The sequence below is a fragment of the Ahaetulla prasina genome, chromosome 16, assembly GCF_028640845.1.
Source record: "Ahaetulla prasina isolate Xishuangbanna chromosome 16, ASM2864084v1, whole genome shotgun sequence".
Lineage (NCBI taxonomy): Eukaryota > Metazoa > Chordata > Lepidosauria > Squamata > Colubridae > Ahaetulla > Ahaetulla prasina.
This window is the reverse complement of record NC_080554.1, coordinates 5404665-5425144: the sequence shown is the minus strand read 5'-3', so window position 1 is coordinate 5425144 and position 20480 is coordinate 5404665. Positions and strand designations below refer to the sequence as shown.

The 20480-nt window shown below is 47.5% G+C and overlaps 1 protein-coding gene across 5 annotated transcripts; it reads left to right on the top strand.

Annotated features, from left to right (window-relative positions):
- The first annotated feature begins 16 nt into the window (after positions 1 to 16).
- FBXW2 (F-box and WD repeat domain containing 2) lies at positions 17 to 20200 on the top strand. Of its 5 annotated transcripts, XM_058159403.1 has the most exons (9): positions 17 to 91; positions 4080 to 4185; positions 4789 to 5180; positions 5989 to 6498; positions 7990 to 8184; positions 9257 to 9390; positions 10777 to 10863; positions 13053 to 13222; positions 17537 to 20200. In XM_058159403.1, exons 4-9 carry the CDS (start codon positions 6009 to 6011, stop codon positions 17823 to 17825), a joined length of 1365 nt encoding a protein of 454 aa, XP_058015386.1. In that variant the 5' UTR covers positions 17 to 91; positions 4080 to 4185; positions 4789 to 5180; positions 5989 to 6008; the 3' UTR covers positions 17826 to 20200. The 5 variants fall into 5 exon arrangements, with proteins under 5 accessions (XP_058015386.1, XP_058015383.1, XP_058015382.1 ...); XM_058159400.1 differs by lacking the exon at positions 4789 to 5180 and having other exon boundaries at positions 17537 to 20199; XM_058159402.1 differs by lacking the exon at positions 17 to 91 and having other exon boundaries at positions 3591 to 4185.
- Positions 20201 to 20480: the final 280 nt, after the last annotated feature.

Here is a 20480-nt window from a genome sequence, read left to right as displayed (position 1 = left end):
AGACGCGCGCAGGCGCGCGGGGGGATGACGTCAACGCCCCCGCGCCGGAAGCTCCCCGGCCAGGAGCTCTGCTGGGATCCGGTGGCGGCAGGTTCGACCCCCCTAAATGAGAGCGGCGGGTGGGAGGGAGCGAAGGGGGAGAGGGAGGGGGGAGCCCGGTGGGGGGGAGGCAAGCCTGGGGTAGGGGACCGGGAGGGGGCAGGTTGCTATGGAGACCCCCTGCAGCCGGGGGCGGGGCCAGCAGGGTGGGAAAGAGGAGGGTGGGACAGGCTTTCCATGAGTGGGGGCATGGAGGCCTCTGTGGGGGGTATAAGTCAAGGGGTGGGGGCTGCTATTGCTTGCCCCCCCTCCCTCTCCTTCCAGGGATGAGCCCCAACTTGGCCCTTTGCAAGCTAAAAAGGGGCGGGGGGGCCCCCATCAGAGTTTGGGGGGGGGTCTGGGTGGAGGTCAGAAATCCCTTACAAATTTTATCCCCCCCCTCTTAAAAAAAGGGGGCCAAAATAGAGAAAAATCACAGAGGCAGTCAATCAGGATCCTGAGCTGGAAGGGACCTTGGAGGTCATCTACTCCAGCGGTCCCCAACTGGTTGGTCCGCGAGAAAACGTTGGCGGTCCGTAGAAAAATAATTTGCGTTTTCTTATATCGCGCTAAATACTATTTTATCTTTTTTTTAAAAAAAAAATTCATATTGGCGGTCGGCGGGATTTAAAATTATGAATTTAGTGGTCCCTGAGGTCCGTAAAGGTTGGGGACCCCTGATCTAGTCCAAGCCGATTTGTCGTTCCAGACAAATAAGTCTTCTAAAAAAAAATGATACGGACCAAAAGAAAAAAAAAGGCAAAATAGTTACAGGCGGTCCTCGACTTACAAGTTTGTTTAGTGGACTGTTCGAAGTTAACAACATCACTGGAAAAAAAGTGACGTGGGACCGTTGTTTTTTCCCCCCCCCACACTTAACAACCCGTTGGAGCATCTCCATGTCGGTCATGTGATTAACATTCAGATGGTTGGCCACAGATTCACATTTACGACGGTCGCTGCGTCCCTGGCCCGCGGGGTCCGCCTTTTGCGACCTTCCGACGAAGCCATAAAATGGGGCGAAACTCACTGAGAAAAATTCTCGCTTAGCGACATAACTTCCGGGCTCAATGGTGGTCGTAAGTCGAGGACTCCCTTTAACGTAGTCTTATGAAACGACAGCAGGGTGTATGGTAGGAATGTATCAGTATCATTGAATATAGAACCATAGGGTTGGAAGGGACCTCGGAGGTCTACTAGTCCAGCCCCTTGCTCAAGCCGGGACTCCTATTCCATTCCAGGCAAATGGCTGTCCAATCTCTTATAAGGCTCCATATAAATATAATAAGATCCAGCAAAAAAGATAACAGTAAGAGAGACCCTTAGGTCACACATAGAATAACATAGTTGCAAGGGACCTTAGAGGTCTTCTAGACCTATCAGGAGACCTTATATCAGTGATGGCAAACCTTTTTGGCACCAAGGGCCCAAACCGGAACTGCTGGAGCGCCAGCCATCTGGTGTTTGTGCATGCCAGAGCATCGGAAACCCGAAGGCCAGCTAGCCGTGGCATGCATGCCTGGTTTTTGGCAGCTTTCCGGGTTGTTTTTGGCCTCAAAAACATGAAAATGGCTGAAAAATGGCCAAAAATGGCCCGGAAAACAGCCTGGTTTTTTGGCCTAAAAATGGCCCAAAAATAGCCTGAAAATGGCCCAAAAATAGCCTGAAAATGGCCCAAAAAAACCAGCCTGAAAATGGCCAAAAACGGCCTGTTCTTTGGCCATTTTTCACGCCATTTTCGGGTGTTCTGGCCCCCACAAGTACCAGCTGGCCGCTGCTCATGTGCGCACTGGAAACCAGAAGAACAGCTGGTGATGGCACACCTGCCTACAGAGCATGCCATCTCTGGCACGTCTTCTATAGGTTCGCCATCCCGGCCCTATACCATCTCTGACAAATGGCTGTCCAGTCTCTTCTTCAAAACCTCCAGTGATGGAGCCCCGCACAACCTCTGGAGGCAGCCAGTGATGGAGGCTCCTGCCCATCAGAGCAACCCCCTGTGGGGATAAGGCTGGTGGGGAGAAGCCTCTCTGGTTTTTCACCTAGACAGGCAACCAAACCGGGAAGTCAGAACTTCCCTTTATTATAAGGTGGCAGTAACAGCATCTCCTGTGCATTTCTGAAAGCGCTTCTCTCTCCTTCCCTCCTTTCCGCTCTCCAGAAAACCAGGGAGGGCCCCTTCTGAGTCACTTTCCACGCCCCCCCATTCCTTCCCTGGGCTGATAATTTTTGCTTATCAGTTGCGGCTTTTCTTCCCCGAGGTTCTTTTCTACAGCTTTCCAGGAACGCTGGAGACATGTCTGTGCTAGTTCCAGGTAGTCTCTGCCCAAAGAATAAGAGCCGTCTGTCTGAAGTACACAGCTTGTGGGAAGCAATTGCCCCCATCCTGTGGCTGCAAGTATTAAATCCTCGTAGGCAGAAGCATGGAGGAAATGTACAGAGATAGGCTTATGTGTGTGTGTGGGGGGGATATTTGTGATTTTGTGCTGTAATTGTTGTGTAGAGCAAGTTCCTGGAGGCAGTTGGCTGCAATCCAGGGCCAGTTTTGTGCTGCATGACGGCCCACGAAACGTCATTCCTCCTGTTATTGGCCGTTGTTGATTATTATCTTCTTTTTTTTTTTTTAAAAAAAACTTCCCTGTCATTTTATCCTGTCGGTTTGTTAATCCTTAACAGTTTTCTCCATCCTGCAATCTAGTAAGTGGCTTATATAATGAAGCAAAGCAAAAACAACAAAAAAGAGAGAGCGGGGCCGTTTCCATGAGACGACTTCAGCTTTTTAGCATAAATGATCTGCTAAAAGGAAAAAAAAGAGAGAGAGAGAGAGAAGGGAAGGGCAGGAGGAAAGAATAAGGGAGGGGAGGGGGGAAGGGTGGAGAGGAAAGGGAAGGGAAGAATGAAAGGAAGGGGGGAGAGGAAAGGAAAAGGAAGGATGAAAGTAAAGGAAGGGAGGAGAGGAAAGGAAAGGAAACAGGGAAAGGAAGGATGAAAGTAAAGGAGGGGAGGAGGGAAGGGAAGGATGAAAGAGTAAGGGAAGGGAGGAGAGGAAAGGAAATGGGAAAGGAAGAATGAAAGATGAAAAGAAGGGAGGAGAGGAAAGGGAAGGGAAGGATGAAAGTAAGAGGAGGAGAGAAGGGAGGAGAAAGGGAAGGGAAAGATGAAAGTAAAAGAAGGGATGAGGAAGGGAGGAGAAGAGAGGAAAGGAAGGATGAAAGAGTAAAGGAAGGGAGGGGGAAGGGAGTAGAAGAAAGGAAAGGGAGGGAAGGGAAATATGAAAGTAAGGGAAGGGGTAGGGGAAGGGAGGAGACAAAAAGGAGGGAGGGAAGGATGAAAGTAAGGGAAATGGAGGGGAAGGGAGGAGAGGAAAAGAAGGGAGGGAAGGATGAAAGAGGAAGGGATAGGGGAGGGGAGGAAGGGAAGGGTGAAAGAATAAAAGAAGGGAAGGGGGAAGGGAGGAGAGGGAAGGGGGAGGGAGGGAAGGAAGGACCATTCTATTTTTTTCCCCCACTGACATTTACCCAAATGGGTAGCCCCACTTTTTTATTTTTTATTTTTAAATCTCATTTCTGAATCCTAACTGAAATAACTAAACTCTTGAAAAAATAAAACCAGCTATTGAACGTCCCCGTTTCATTTAGGCAGGTTCTGGAGATGCGTTAGTAACTGTGGCTGTTAGAGAAAAACCAGGCCTATAAGAGATATATTTAATTTAGCCCTAAATTAGAGACCTTCGGAGGTTGGGGGGGGGTCTTTGGTGCTCTCTTGAGCTTGGCTTGTTAGTTTCACGGCCCAACTAGGGTCCCATCCTCAGGGCCTTCCCTGATGTTTTGGGGTTGAATCCAGATGTTCCCCAGGCAGCCAGAGGCCGATCGTTGTAGAGCGACGTATCTGGAGGATCATAGATCACCTGAGCCAAGGCATACTTTAGGAGAGCTTGATGGGTCTCTTGAGGAGCCTATGGCGGCCTTGGTTACTGATACGAGTCTTTGTGATTTGAACAGGAGAAATGGCCACAGAGGAAAGGCAGGCCCTGCTCGGTTCCAAGGAGCAGAAGGAGAATTGGCAGCAACCCACTGAGCACCATCCAATCACAGACAACTATCTAAGGTAGATGGCAACCGCTTTCCCTAGCAGGCTAGGAATAAAAACTGGGGATCAGAGAAGGCGCTAAGGGTTTCCGTTCACCGCTCCTCTTTCCCGTTGAGTGGTTGGAGCAGGGGTGTCAAAACTCGATTTCATTGAGGGCCGCATCAGGGTTGTGTTTGACCTCAGGGAGCCAGGGTGGACATGGCCGGCTCGACATCACTCATGTTGGGGGTCCAAGTGCTCTGCCAGCGAAAACAGGCTTCCGAGCGCCGTTTTTGCCTGCGCCGGCCTCCTGCGACCGCCTGCCAGCACAAATGGAGCTTTTCACTGGCAGAGGCACCGCAGGCCGGTCCTTCGCTGTTTGCAGAGCGGCCCCATGGGCCGGATCTGGCTCGCAGGCCCCTGTGTTGGAGCATCAAACAGCCAAGCAAGCTGTTCCTGTCCAAACTGCGCCCTTGTCTTGTTTAAGTCTTCACAGAATCGGTCCTATTACAGGTGGTCCTTGACTTAACGACCACGGTTGAGCCTGAATTTTCCGTCGCTAAGCATAATGGGTTTCCCCAGTGAGTTCCCCACCCCCACCCCGTACAATTCAGTGAGCTTTAACGACCTTTCTTGCCACAGATCTTAAGGGATTCCCTGCAGTTGTTAAGTTAGCGACACGTTGTTCGAGCGACACGTCGTTGAGTGAATCCGGCTTCTCCCTATTGCCTTGGCTTGTCAGAAGGCTGCAAAAGGGGATCCCGTGACCCTAGGACACCGCAATCGTACCATATATCTGAACCAGTTGTCAAGCGTCCCGGTTTTGGTCATGTGACCGTGGGGATGCTGCAGTGGTGGTATTCAGCCGGTTCGATCCGGTTCGGGAAAACCGGTTGCAGCGGCTGCAGGTGGCTCTGCCAACCCTCCTGGACATAATCATGTCCCATTTATCCACGTTTTTGACACTGCGCATGTGTGGAGGAGGTGCGTGCGCGCAAAGCGTGCACACTCACATTTGCGAAATGGTAGCGAAGGTAAGTGGATACCACCCCTGGGATGCTGCAAAGATGTAGGAAAGTGTCGTGTCCCACTCCCCCTCTGACGACCGGGTCAAGGAAGTCCATATCAAACGTGGCAACGAAGCCTCTGCAGCTTGCCAAATTCCTTCGAGGTTTCTCAGGGCAGGCAGGAGTCCAAGTTGTGACTTCAACAATAGAGTCCGATATCAGCAAACTAGATGAGACTTTGCTTGACTCAAGGTTGGAATGCCAAAAGCAGGTCCTTTATATAGGCTGTGGGGTGTGGCTCCATGACTCAGCATTTATCCAGGCCTGCCCCTCCCTTCCTTCTGCTGGCGTCGCCTCTCAGATCTCCGGAAGCGAGGATCCTCCCACTTTGAATTCTCTTCAGCTGGATCTGCTGTCAGTAATTCCAGCATGTGGCTTGCTTCCTGCTCACACGCTGTAGGAGTGAAGTTTATCGGGCTTCTCTGTTCACTCCTGACATCCTCTCCGGGCATGGGGCCAGGGCCGGGGACTGGAGGCATGACAGGCCATTCATCTTCATTATCAGACTCCGAGTCTGATAACAGGCCCGGTTGGAGACGGGAAGGGCCCGGCTGGGGAGAGGAGGGAGGACGAGACAGAACAGAAAGGGTCTAAGTCCCTTTTTTTCAGGGCTGTCATAAGTCTGAATGAATGGCTGGAAGTCAAGGACTCTTTGTATCAGCACAGGGTTCGAGCACCGCGCAGGCTTTTGAGTGTGGGTGTTTTAACGTCTTTGTAGCGATGTTTGGCTTGGACGTTTGAGTAGCACTAACCTCCTCCTTTTGACGTTCCGCAGGTAAATGTTTCCAATACCTTATGGAGAGAAAGGAGTTTGAAGCATGGCTTGATAATCTTTCTGTCACGTTTCTCTCTCTGCTGGACTTGCAGAAAAATGAGGCACTGGATCACCTGATTGCCTTGAGCGGGGCCGCTCAGCTCAAGCACCTCTCCAACAACCTCGAGGCGCTTCTCAAACGGGACTTCCTCAAACTGCTCCCGTTGGAGCTGAGTTTCTATTTGCTAAAATGGCTCGACCCTCAGACCTTACTCACCTGTTGCCTCGTCTCTAAGCAATGGAACAAGGTCATCAGTGGCTGCCTGGAGGTGTGGCAGACGGCCTGTCGGAACCTCGGCTGGCAGATCGACGACTCGGTTCAAGAGGCCCTGCACTGGAAAAAGGTCTACTTGAAGGCCATCCTGAGGATGAAGCAGTTGGAGAACCACGAGGCGTTTGAGACCTCCTCGTTGATTGGACACAGTGCCAGGGTTTACGCACTTTACTATAAAGATGGACTCCTTTGCACAGGTAGCGAGAGCTGCTTTGCAAGAAGGGAGTAGTTGGAAGTCTACGGGTTGTAATGTGTGGAATCGAACCCAGAAACCCCGAAGCCAATGGCATCGCACTCGTGTCAGGGGCACGGAGGCGCTTCCTGGGTCGAAAGGATTCTGTTCTGACCCAGCTCCACAAACCTTCTGTAGTTGAAGCAGTTATTCTTTTATTAGGAGTACCAGCAGCCGCAGCAAAAAGTTTGCCTTTCACCACAAGCTAAGAAGTTTGTCCGGCAGGGAGATGAATAGGGTTATGAATTGTCTGTCACACCTATTCATCTCCACCCCCTGCCTTTTATCCTCAGAGCTAGGATGGGGCTCCGTTAGCATCGGTAGCTTTTCCGTCCCAAGGACTGGCCCATAGATTTCCACTGTTCTCCTCTCCTCTGCCTTCTGTGCATTCGCGTGTCAGGCACTGGACCCAGCTGTTCCTCCTCTTCCTCATCAGCCACCTCCAGACCTGGGGGTTGTTGACTCTCCATCTGAGGGCTGACAGATGGCCCAGGCTCCGCCTCTCTCTCTGACAGCTCCATTCCCTCTTCCCCCTCGGAGCTCTCAGGTTGCCTTGATGCTGACCTTGACTCCCACGCCACCGCCCCCTCTGCCAGAGGGGCCAGCGGGCCACAGCAGATTAGCTGGTGACATCACAGGGATGCCTGTGGAGGCTCCTTTCATGTCCTCGGCAGGAGCTGGAGCGAAGGATGGGAGCTCACCCCATCCCAGAGCAGAACTCGGGTCTCAAACGCAAGCTTGCTGCTTGTCAAGCAGGCGTCCCAAATTGTGCGAGCCGCCAAAACAATAAGCAAGGCTCACTGGAGGAATTCCCTTACCCTACCCCACCCCACCCCAGAAAACAATAGGAGGAATTCCTGCAGAGCAAAACACGCACTCACATTTATACATTTCAGGACAGGAAGAGAAAAAGATACGGTCGTAAGCCCAGATAGTCATAATTAGCAAAACCTCAAATTTACCTCCCACCTCGTTCCTGGTTTCAAGAACGAGAAATTCTCTTTGTAGAAAGAAACCCATCAAGTTACATCACCACGGACGTTCTGTTAAAAGTCGACTGAGGACTCGGCGCTTCAAGGCTCTCTTTAATTAGCACCCGTTCTATTCTATGGGGAGTCCTCCACTTGCGACCATAACGGAGCCTAAAAATGTCCTTTGCTAAGCGAGACGTTTGTTAAAATGCGTTTGGCCCCGTTTTTACATTCTTTCTTGCCACAAAAATAAGACGGTCATTAAGGGACTCCCAATGTCTCTGGGTCGTCTTGTACCCGTGCACAAATCTTATTATTTTGGCGATGTCCCAGATAACCAATCAGAAGCTTAAAATGAATCCCTACGAAAAAAAGTGTCGTCGTGCAGGAAATTGGTTGGCTGCGGATCGGGTCATCCATCCTCTAAGCCAGCTGGCTCCCGGGCTCCTAAACTCACTTTTCTTTTCTTCCCTTGCGGCTGGTAGGCTCAGACGACTTGTCGGCCAAGCTATGGGATGTGAGCACGGGTCAGTGCGTCTACGGCATCCAGACCCACACCTGCGCGACGGTCAAGTTCGATGAGCAGAAGCTGGTCACCGGCTCGTTCGATAACACCGTAGCCTGCTGGGAATGGAGCTCGGGAGCCAAGACCCAGCATTTCCGAGGCCACACCGGGGCAGGTATGTCGGTTTTGGAGGAGAGCGTCGCGTCAGTTACCCAATTGTCTGTATAGTTTTGTCATCCGGAGCTGCTTCCTCGGTTTAGCAATCGTTCCGCCACCCGCCTTGCAGACTGCTTAGGGCAAAAACACCGACGGGGGAAGGTATTTGTAGCTCGGGGTTGAAGCGATGGGTCCTTGGTACTCTCTGAGCTTGGTGAGTTTCTTCCAGAAGTTTCATGACCCAACTAGGTAACACCATCAGTGCTAGTAGGGAGTGGGGTTTGTGGAGAGGAGGCGTTGGGTCCTTGGTGCTCTCTGAGTTTGATTGTTTTCTTCCAGACGTTTCATGACCCAACTAGGTAACATCATCAGTGCTAGAAGAGAGTGGGATGTGGAGAGGAGGAGGAGGAGGAGAAGGAAGAAAAAGATGACGACTGGGGTCCTTGGTGCTCTCTGAGCTTGGTTGTTGTCTTGGAGATGTTTCATGACCCAACTAGGTAACACCATCTGTGCTAGTAGGGAGCGGGGTAGGTGGAGTGAAGGAGGGGAAGGAGGAGGAAAGTGGGGTCCTTGGTGCTCTCTGACCTGGGTGGTTTTCTTGCAGACGTTTCATTACCAAAGTCAGTAACATCATCAGTGTGGTCGGTGCTGCTAACATCTGCAAGGACATCACCCAGCTCAGAGAGCACCAAGTTAGCGATAGCAATAGCACTTAAACTTATATGCCGCTTCACAGTGCTTTTACAGCCCTCTCTAAGCGGTTTACAGAGTCAGCTTCTTGCCCCCCCAAACAATCTGGGTCCTCATTTCACCCACCTCGGAAGGAGGGACGGCTGAGTCAACCTTGAGCCTGGTGAGATTCGAACTGCCAAATTACAGGCAGCCGGCAGTCAGCAGAAGTTGCCTGCAGTACTGCACTCTAACCGCTGCGCCACCACGGCTCAAGTACCTCTCATGCCAGTATGTTCCTGCCACTCTCTTCCCCCTTCAAATTACTCTTCAGATTCTACCTCTTGGAGAGTCTTTGCCACATTCTCTCATCCGTAGTCGCGAGATGGCATGAAGGCAATTCCTCTTTCCTCCTGCTCTAGTTTTCAGTGTGGATTACAACGATGAACTGGATATCCTGGTCAGCGGCTCAGCGGATTTCACAGTGAAGGTGTGGGCCTTATCGACCAGCGTCTGCCTCAACACGTTGACCGGACACACGGAGTGGGTCACAAAGGTGAATCGCCTTTCTCCTTTTCCCAAGACACCCTCTTTGGTTGAAATAGGATAGCTCAGCACAGCATAGCACACCGTACCATACCATTAGAATTAGAATTAGAATTAGAATTAGAATTAGAATTAATTAGAATTGAATTCTTTATTGGCCAAGTGTGATTGGAGACACAAGGAATTTGTCTTCAGTGCATAAGCTCTCAGTGTACATAAAAGAAAAGATACATTCATCAAGAATCATAGAATAGAATAGAATAGAATAGAATAGAATAGAATAGAATAGAATAGAATAGAATAGAATAGAATAGAATAGAATAGAATAGAATAGAATAGAATTCTTTATTGGCCAAGTGTGATTGGAGACACAAGGAATTTGTCTTCGGTGCATAAGCTCTCAGTGTACATAAAAGAAAAGATACATTCATCAAGAATCATAGAATAGAATAGAATAGAATAGAATAGAATAGAATAGAATAGAATAGAATAGAATAGAATAGAATAGAATTCTTTATTGGCCAAGTGTGATTGGACACACAAGGAATTTGTCTTTGGTGCATAAGCTCTCAGTGTCCATAAAAGCTATAAGTGATAAATCATGATCACAGTCACTTAACAACAGAAATGCTGGGCACACAGTTGTGGTCATCCGCTGAGGACTAGCCATAGAGCATCTGGTGTTTTCCTGTCACGAGCGGATGGAAGGATTTACATTCCTGTTGACACTCCTCCATCGTTCACTCAGAACTGAAGAAGCTTCTTGGATGGGAAGCGAAACCTCTTCAGAGAAAAACAAAAGTCCATTTGCCTCTTGGAAAAGCACCCGTGTCTGATTGCTTTGGCGTGCAATGCCTTATAGCGCCGTCCCAAGTGGAGGAGTTCAAATAGTTTTATGTCCGGGTTGCGAGGGGTCTGCAGAGGTTTACTCAGCCCTCCTTCAGACCCATACAATCTATAGGTCTAAGCAGTAGCCTTGCTCCGGTTTGCAGGTGACATCAACTTTGACTTTGTGAATCAGGCTCAGGAAATTTGAGCTGAATGCATCAGAACAAATCTTCAATGCGTTAAGTTGGGTTGTGTCATGTACGTGCCCGCAGCCTTACTGAATTTTTTTTTTATTAAATAAAGTTTTTTATTTTTTTACAAACACGTTGTGTGAACAACTTGGGACCGGAGTATCTTACTTTTTATTACAAATAAAACAATATTCTTCATCAATACGATTGGCAATCCTTACAGACTTTTAGTAATAATACACATTAAATAGTTATACTAATAGTACACATATTTATATTAAGTTATAATCTTCAATCTTTTGATTATTCGATATTTCTCTGTGTTATTTTTATAACCGCCATATTAAAGTGAAATCATTATTTTTTTTTAATGGTAGGTGGTCTTACAAGAGAGCCAAGTCAAATCTCTCATGCATAGCCCTGGAGATTACATTCTTTTAAGTGCGGATAAATATGAAATCAAGGTAAGTCCCATCTTTTTATTTATCAAGCTTGAGAATTAGGGGAAGGCGGTGTTCTCCACTTACAACCACAATTGCGCCCATTTCAGTTGCTAAGCGAGACACGTTGAGTGAGTTTTGCCCCGTTTTAACAACTGTTCTTGCCACGGGCACGACCCCGGGACACTATGACCGTCATAAATGTGGGGAATGCTACGACAGTTGTAAGTGTGAAAAAATGATCCCAAGTTCACTTTTCTCAGCGCCGTTGAAATTTCAACGTGGACATTTGGAAGAGGAATAATTCTTTCAATTTTTAGGTTTTGAGGCGATGAGCTCACACTAAGCTGAGTGTGATATTTAACAATCACATTTCCATTTTGGGAAAGGGCATCTGTTGCAATTTTGGACAATTATATAATTGTCCAATTATATAATTGTTACAGACAGACAGCTACCATTAGAGGGAAACACATAGCAACCTTAAATATTCAAAGAGCCATTTGGACCCATTTCCCATAGAAAAGAGAACACCCGGAGCCACAAAATCCTTCCCGTGCCTGACTATTTCTTGAGCGGCCACAAAACTAGCATATGTAGTTGAATTAAACATTCCGTTTTCTCCTGAAACTTTTCTTGCCTTGGATTTATCCAGGGTTGAAAAACTCAATAAATTGCATGCCGGCGTGTGTCGCATATTGGCGATTGTGACGCATATGTTGAGTGACAGGGAGCCGCAGCAGCGGGGTGAAAGAGCCACATGCGGCTCCAGAACTCCAGGTTGCTGACCCCTGCTGTTGTGCCTCGCTCGCCCCCCTCTCCGCAGCCGGGCCCCTCTTGTCTCCTGCCAGACACTGATAGTACAGAAGAATGTCCTGGCATGCCTCCAGCCCCCAGTCCTGGCACCATGCCCGGACAGTCCGAGCAAGACGAATGGCCTGACATGCCTCCAGCCCCCAGTCCTGGCACCATGCCCGGACAGTCCGAGCAAGATGAATGGCCTGACATGCCTCCAGCCCCCAGTCCTGGCACCATGCCTGGACAAACGGAGCAGCTGGGCCCCTCCCCCACAGCATGTGAGCCTGGGGAATGTGAAGCCAGTCACGAGCTGGAAGTGCCGACAGCTGGAGGCTGGAGGGACCCACGCTTCCGGAGAGTGGAGAGGCGACGTCAGCAAAAGGAAGGGAGGGGCAGGCCTGGATAAGTGCTGAGTCATGGAGCCACAGCCCATGGCCTATATAAAGGATCTGCTTTCTGGCATTCTTTGAGTCAGGCAAAGTCTAAATTGGATTGCTGAAGTCACATCCTGGTCTCCTGCCTGCCCTGAGAACTCTGACAGAACTTTGGCAAAGCTGCAGAGGCTTTGCAGCCACGCTTGATATGGACTTCCCTGACCCGGCCATCAGAGGAGGAGTGGGACACGACACCTGCACTAGGCTGTGGGGTTTTCTGAAAAGTCAGTTGCTAAAGGAAGATTGTGTCTTCCTTGTGAATAGAATAGAATTCTTTATTGGCCAAGTGTGATTGGACACACAAGGAATTTGTCTTTGGTGCATAAGCTCTCAGTGTACGTAAAAAGACAAGATACATGCGACAAGAATCATAAGGTACAACACTTAATGATAGTCATAGGGTACAAATAAGCAATCAAATCATACTAGGAAACTAAATCGTAAGGATGCAGCAACAGTTACAGTTATAATTGGAAGGAGATGGGTGATAGGAACGATGAGAAGATTAATAGTAATCGTAATGCAGACTTAGAGACTAGTTGGAAGTGTTGAGGAAATTATTTGTTTATTTGTAATGGCGTTTGGGAAGAAACTGTCCTTGTGTCTAGTTGTTCTGGTGTGCAGTGCTCTGTAGCGTCGTTTTGAGGGTAGTAGTTGAAACAGTTTATGTCCAGGATGTGAGGGGTCTGTAGATATTTTCACAGCCCTCTTTTTGACTCTTACAGTATACAGGTCCTCCATGGAAGGCAGGTCGGTAGCCATTGTTTTTTCTGCAGTTCTAATTATCCTCTGAAGTCTGTGTCTATCTTGTTGGGTTGCAGAACCAAGTAGTAATTGTATGTGAGTATTTGGGAAAGGAGTTCCAGGCTCAGAGATAGCAGAACACTAAACAGGAGCGAATTTATTTTATTTTTTTACGTTGCCACAATTCCCTGGTTTTCTAATTCCCCCCCACCCCCCGTTGTTTTTTTTCTGTTGCAGATCTGGCCAATTGGACGAGAGATCAACTGCAAATGTTTGAAAACCTTGACCGTTTCTGAGGACCGGAGCATCTCTCTGCAGCCTCGGCTCCACTTCGATGGGAAATACATTGTGTGCAGCTCGGCGATCGGGCTGTACCAGTGGGACTTCGCCAGCTACGATATCCTTAGGTAACCCTTCTCAATTTAAAACGGGACGGCGAGAAGAGAACCTCGTTGCCAGTGGCTCCTTTTACCCAGAATGCGTCGGGGAGACCGTGCCGATGCCTATAAGAATCAACTGAGCCGAGCTATTTTCTTTCTGGATCAGTAGTTTTTCAGTATCACAAATATTTCCTGGAGGTCCCAAGATGCTTCTGGTACTTGCCGTACCCTGTCCGGAGTGTTCTAAAACTGTGGGGCCCTTGGTGCTCTGTGAGCTTGGGGGTTTTCTTGCAAGACGTTTCATTACCCAACTAAGAAACATCATCAGGGCTAGAAGAGAGTGGGATTTGTGGAGTGGAGGAGGAGGATTGTGGAGTCCTTGCTTAGTAGTTTTCTTGAAGGTGTTTCATTACCCAACTAGGTAACATCATCAGTGCTAGAAGGGAGTGGGATTTTCTGTTTATATACAGAAGCTCTGAGCTTAGTCGTTTTCTTGCAGATATTTCATTACCAAACTAGGTAACATCATCAGTTTTAGGACGGAGTGGGGTCTGTTTGCCTTGTCAGTGTCGGTAGGAATGTTTTTTGTGGTCATATTCTGTCGTATTGCTCCCTCTAGAGCAGGGGTGTCCAAACTTGGCCCTTTGGAGAGTGGTGGACTTCAACTCCCAGAATTCCCCAGCCAGCATGAGCTATAAATTTAAGCAAGTTGCTAGTTGGAGAATTCTGGGAGTTGAAGTCCACCACTCTCCAAAGGGCCAAGTTTGGACACCCCTGCTCTAGAGACTCATATCTTACTTGATTAAATCTCCCGGGAATTCTGATCTCTTATGTACAACTACTGAATCGCTCTGATTCAGTTCCTCTGAACGTAGCTAAGGTATAAAATCCGGCAGGCCTTGGTCATGATTTTACCGTCAGTTGTAATATATTACTATGCCCTGTTCTGTTCAGTTCTGCTTTATTTTGTTTATGTGTTTATTTAGTGTTAAATGTTTTGTGCTGGTCTGTGACTGAAATAAGGATTGACTGATTGAGTCTTCTCGGTGAAACCTTGATTAGGATGTTGTTTATTGCTAGCTTGTTTGCGTTGGGAAATCCTTGATTAGCATTAAACTTGGTGTTAATCTCTGGTTATCTGGGTGTTGATTGCTGGCAAGGAGGTGTTTATATACCGCTTCACAGTGCTTTTACAGCCCTCTCTAAGCGGTTTACAGAGTCCACATGTTGCCCCCCAATAACCTGGCTCCTCATTTTAGTAACCTCGGAAGGATGAAAGGCTGAGTCAACCTGGAGCCGGTCAGGATCGAATGCCTGGCAGTGAGCAGAGTTAGCCTGCAATGCTGCATTTTTTTTAACCGCTGCGCTCTTATTACCTCTACTTACCTTTTAAAAGATACGTAGATGTTATTTACCTCTGTGTGCCTGTTGATGACCCATTTGTCTCGAGTGCCAGACTTCCAGGAATCCTCTAGCATTTTTTAGGGGGGATTGGGCATAATCTAGAACTCTCACAGTTTCCCAATTTCAACTAATGTCAGGTCCGTCCCTTCATTGGGAAATTAAAGAGTTTTTATCATGTCTTCTAGCTGTTGGTAGATGTCCATGGATGCACTCTGCTAGTCTTCTACCTGTCCTACATAGTGACTGTTAGAATCCTTACATCGTATGTTTTTTTTTTATTGATTTTTTAGTTTCCCTCCATCACACACACATAAATGATTTATGAACAGAGTATTGGCCATATCATATCTTACACAATTCATATATTCCAATATATTTTACTTAGTTACAGTTTTTTGCCAAAATATTCTTTTTTCATAGTTTTTATTCATTTCCTAATATTTCCTTGCTCATTTTGTTAAGACACGTCTTCTTTCGCCCACGAGTTCTAATTTCTCCATTTTTATTCGCGTTCATTCTCTTTCATTCTTTTTTTTTTTTAACTATTTCAGTTTTTATCCTAATATATTCAGATGTATTCGGGGTTGCCTTTCGTCCATTTCATCTTTTCCTTTTCACAGCAATCCTTTCTTCTCCTCTCACTCCTTTCCCTCCCTCCTTTCTTCCTCCCTCCTTTCTTCTCTCCTCTCCTACTTCTTCTCTACTTCTCCTTCCTTTCTCCCCCTCCACCCTACTTCCTCCCTATCTAACCTTCTCTCCTACTCTTATTTCCCCTACCTTTCCTCCTCTCTTCTTCCTTTTCTTCTCTCTCTCCCTCCTTCTCCCTTTCCATCTCTCTCCTTCTTATCTCTTTCCATTGCTGTAGTTATTTTCAATATTTCTGGCTTGCACCATGTGTTGTGTAGATGACTCCTGGTTTTGTTTCATTTTTTTCTGGAGCTGCTGGTTTTCTGGAGTTTTCTGGTTTACTCTGGAAGACTTTGGTTGAATTGCGTGCTACAGTGATGCCAAGTGGTTACGATAGCCTGCCTGGTGTCTTCTGAGATATTTTACATACTGGATCCTAAGTGTTTGATATATCGATCCGTTCTAAAGCTGATGTGTGTGTGGATTGCAGCGTGTTGCGTTATCCCCTGTCCTGTTGCTTCGTCCGTTGTGATGAAATGTGCACTTGGAGAAGCAGGATATGTGTGTCTGTGTGTGTTTTGGCAACACAGTTTTCCCCGAAAGAGGCTGCATCGTCCCAAGGTAGAAGAGGGATTGGGGGGGGGAGCGCGGGGGGGAGCGCGTGTTTGCTCACACCCATAATTCAATGCTCCTCCGCGCCCCGTCCCCCCCATATGACTCTCCTGCGCTCCCCCCCCCATTTTTGACACGTGACGGCAAAAAGGTTACTGTTGGGCCCAGTAGGCTCGTTTTTCACCCTCCCCAAGCTCCAGAGGCTTCATTGGAGCCCGGGGAGGGCGAAAACAGCTTCCACCACCACCCTGAGCCCCCCCCTCCCCCAGGAGGCCGGAAATGGCCTGTTTCCCGACTTCCGGTAGGCCCGGAAGGCCCGAAAATCAGCTGGCCGGCGGGTGCATGCGCAATGGAGCTGAGCTAGGGCAACGCTCGCATGCCCACAGACACGGCTTCATGTGCCATAGATTCGCCATCACGGCTCTAGAATCTCTCAGGATAAATCTAGTAGGTTAGAAATTGCAGCTCTAGTCTGCTCGTTAAGGCATAAGCAAATAAAAAAATAGACTTTTATATTTCCTTTCCATGTAGGCCTGACGCCAATGCACCTTCTCCTCTCAGTGGCTTTAAACTACTCTCTTTTTATCCCTTTCTCGAATCCTCCCTGCTGCTCCCTTTCTAGGCACGCACCTCTCTTTCCCTCTCACTTTGCCTGGATATTTTTATTTATTTATTTTTATTTATTGAATTTCTAGACCGCCCTTCTCCCGAAGGACTCAGGGCGGTGTACAGCCAAACTAAAAAACATACACAATATACAATATTAAAAAACTAAATTAAGACACTTATTACACAATTGGCCGAAAAAATTAAAATAATTAAAATCTAAAAAACCCCAATTTAAAATATAAATAGAATTTAAAATTTAAAAGCTAAACAGTTTAAAAACGTTTAAGCTAGCCCCGCGCGAATAAACAAATATGTTTTCAATTCGCGGCGAAAGGTCCGAAGGTCAGGTATTTGACGTAATCCAGGGGGAAGTTCATTCCAAAGAGTAGGAGCCCCCACAGAGAAGGATCTTCCCCTGGGGGCCGCCAGCCGACATTGTTTGGCTGACGGCACCCTGAGAAGTCCCTCTCTGTGAGAGCGTACGGGACGGTGGGAGGCATGAGGTAACAGCAGGCGGTCCCGTAAGTACCCAGGTCCCAAGCCATGGAGCGCTTTAAAGGTGGTAACCAAAACCTTGAAATGCACCCAGAAGGCAACAGGTAGCCAGTGCAGTCTGCGCAGGAGTGGTGTTACATGGGAGTTACGTGGAACTCCCTCTATCACCCGCGCAGCTGCGTTCTGGACCAACTGAAGCCTCCGAGTGCATCTCAAGGGGAGCCCCAGGTGGAGAGCATTGCAATAATCCAGGCAAGAGGTAACGAGAGCATGAGTGACCGTGCATAAGGCATCCCGATCAAGGAAGGGGCGCAACTGGCGAACCAGGCGAACCTGGTGAAAGGCTCTCCTGGAGACGGCCGTCAGATGATCTTCGAACGACAGCCGTGCATCCAGGAGATTCATCCAGGATATTCCCAAGACTGCCCTCAATTCAGGCAACTGAATTTCGTTCTGAGCCCGTGAAAAACCAGCTCAGAAGGTTTTCCATCAAGCGGCAGGATCGCTTCCCACCCACTCACCCACGCAAAAAAAAATAGGTGGCATCTTATTATTTTCTTCTGGTTTGTTTTTTTTTTTCTCCCCTTCCTGCAGGGTTATCAAACCACCTGAATTTGCAAACCTGTCCCTGCTGGGCTTCGGTGACATTTTCGCCCTTCTGTTTGATAATCATTACCTGTACATCATGGACCTGAGGACAGAGAAAATGATCAGCCGTTGGCCGCTGCCGGAATATCGGAAGTCGAAGCGGGGTTCGAGCTTCCTGGCGGGAGAAATGGCTTGGCTGGATGGCTTGGACGGTCAAAACGATATGGGCTTGGTATTTGCTACCAGCATGCCGGACCACAGTATCCACCTGGTTTTGTGGAAGGAACATGACTGAACTCCAGCGGACGGACTCTGGGAGGTGGATTTATATATATATATATATATATATAAATATATATATTAAAATAATAATAATTAAAGAAAAAAAGAGACCGGAGACTGCCAGCAACGAATCCGAGGGACGATGCTTTGCATGAACCAAAGTTAACACGAGGTTTCATCCTGCAACGCACAATCGTTTTGTGGTTTGTTTTGTTTTTTGTTTGTTTTTTTATCATTTCACACACACACACACCCCCGATGCCATTTTGGAGAGGAGGGGGACGGAGAAGATGAACCAAGCCCCCTCCCAACACACACACACACACACACAAAGAAGCCTGTTAAATTTCTTTTTCTCAGAATGAAGGTATATCAGCAGCTTGACTGTTTCCACCGTTGGCTTTCTCTCTCTCACACACACACACACACATATATATCTATATATATATTCGTGTTCAAATATATCCATTTGAGCATATTTTGTGACTGGTTTGGGGTTTCTTGGGGGTTGGCAGGAGATAAAAACAACAACGGTTCAAGGCCAGCCTATGGAAATCCATTTCTTTCTTCCCACTTCCTGTTTGGAGGGGGGAAAAAATTTAATTCGCTTGATCTTTTTTGTTGGTTGGTTGGTTTTTAAACCGGCTCTGATTCCCCGCCATTATGTAAGATTTGAATACTGGTAGTCCTTGACACGAATACTGGTAGTCCTTGACACGCAACTGAGCCCCGAATCTCTGTGGCTTGAGTGAGACAGTTGATGAATGAATTTTGCCAGTTTTTTTTACCACCTTTCTTGCCAAGGGTTGTTAAGTGAATCGCTGCGCTTGTTGAGTTAGTCCCACGGCTGTTAAGTGAATCGGGCTTCTTCCCCCATTGACTTTGCTTGTCGGAAGGTCGCCAAAAGGGGAACACACAGCAACAGTCGTAAAGTACCGGTCAGTTGCCAAGCATTTGGATTTTGATGGCGTGTACGTGGGGGATGCTGCAGCGGTCGTAAAGATGAGTCGGTTGCCAAGGGCGCGAATTTTGATCACTTGACCATGGAGATGCTGCAACGGGGCGCGGGGGGCATTGAATTATGGGTGTGGGCACAGGCACGCGCGACCCATCCGTGCTTCCCCCGCTTCTGGCACGCAACAGCAAAAAAGCAGCCTGCAATTACTGCAGGTTCAAGCCCTGTAATTGCAGCAGCCTGCAATTACTGCAGGTTCAAGCCCGGCCCGAGGTTGACTCAGCCTTCCATCCTTTATAAGGTAGGTAAAATGAGGACCCAGATTGTTGGGGGGGCAATAAGTTGACTTTGTAAATATACAAATAGAATGAGACTATTGCCTTATACACTGTAAGCCGCCCTGAGTCTTCAGAGAAGGGCGGGATATAAATGTAAATAAATAAAAAAAAAAAAGCTAGCCATCACTGCCATATGCACACAACTTCAGAAATTTAATGAGCAGTGTGTCAGCTTTTTTGTTCACTTCTCTGCATATGGAAATTTAAACCGGGCCGTTCTTGCAGAAGAGCAGAAAATAAGATAAGAAAATAAGAATTTTTTTCCCGCCGAAGAGACGATTTGTCAGATCAGACGAGCTCTTGGAAGGAGCCAAGATGGTAGCTTTTTGATTCCAGCACTTTGTGAACAGAAGACTTAGTGACAGGAAAACAACAGGTCCTATAAGGCTAGTCCTCGGCTTATGACCACAGCTGTGCCCAACATTTCTGTCATTAAGTGAGCCATTTGTTAGGTGAGTTTTGCCCCCATTTGATGACTCTTCTTGCCACAAGGGAATTGCTGCACTTGATAAGTTATTATCACGGTTATATAATAAGTTGTTATTGACGGTTGTTAAGGGAGTGCCTTTGATTTTGCTCGTCGAAAGATCGCAAAAGGGGGTCACACAGCAACAGTCATAAGTACCGGTCAGTTGCCAAAGCATCTGAATTTTGATCGCGTGTACGTGGGGGATGCTACAAAGGTCGCAATTGTGAAAAACAGTCAAAAGTCTCCTTTTTTTTCCTCCCCCAGTGTCGTTGAAACCGAACTAATTTACTGAAGTCACTAAATGAACCGTTGTAAGTCAAAGACTACCTGTACTCCAGAGTTTGATGGAACTGCCCAGTAGGAATTTTCCTCGGGAAGAGAAAATTTGAAGTCGGGAAAAGCAAGTTGACTGCAGCTTGGCGCAAAGTAGGGTGAGGATTAGATTAGATTAGGAAGATTCCGAGAATGGTGTTGAGTCTGCAGTTAAATGACCGTAATCCTTCAAACGAAGATTGAAAAGGAACATCGGTTATTTGATGACTTTTTTTAAGATTAAGATTAAAGATGTCTTTAATCTGTTTTCAGTCTCATAGTGGATGCTGACTTTTACATTGGATTCTTTTAAAAAATTTAGATTTGAGAGCGGCTGGTTTGTTCTCTCTGTTCTTGGAAGCGGGCCGGGGGGGGATGGGGGAACCACATGACCTTCTCTTTCCGCGTGTGCTAATAAAAGTTTCCAGGACAATATTTCTTTTTAAAAAAAACCATTTGAAAAACGATATAAAATTCTCTCTCTGTCTCTCTTTCAAAACTTCTTGAAAAGGCAACTAGAGCTAGTCCTTGACTTAACAACACTTTTGTAAGGATGGCATGGATGGAAGCCAGCCAGCCAGCCAGCTATCTATC

Coding starts and splice junctions, on each gene's coding strand:
- FBXW2 (XM_058159399.1), top strand. CDS start 25: ATGACGTCAACGCCCCCGCGCCGGAAGCTCCCCGGCCAGGAGCTCTGC. Junction 8,185..9,256: donor CCGAGGCCACACCGGGGCAG/GTATGTCGGTTT, acceptor CTCCTGCTCTAG/TTTTCAGTGTGGATTACAAC. Junction 13,223..17,536: donor GCCAGCTACGATATCCTTAG/GTAACCCTTCTC, acceptor CCCTTCCTGCAG/GGTTATCAAACCACCTGAAT.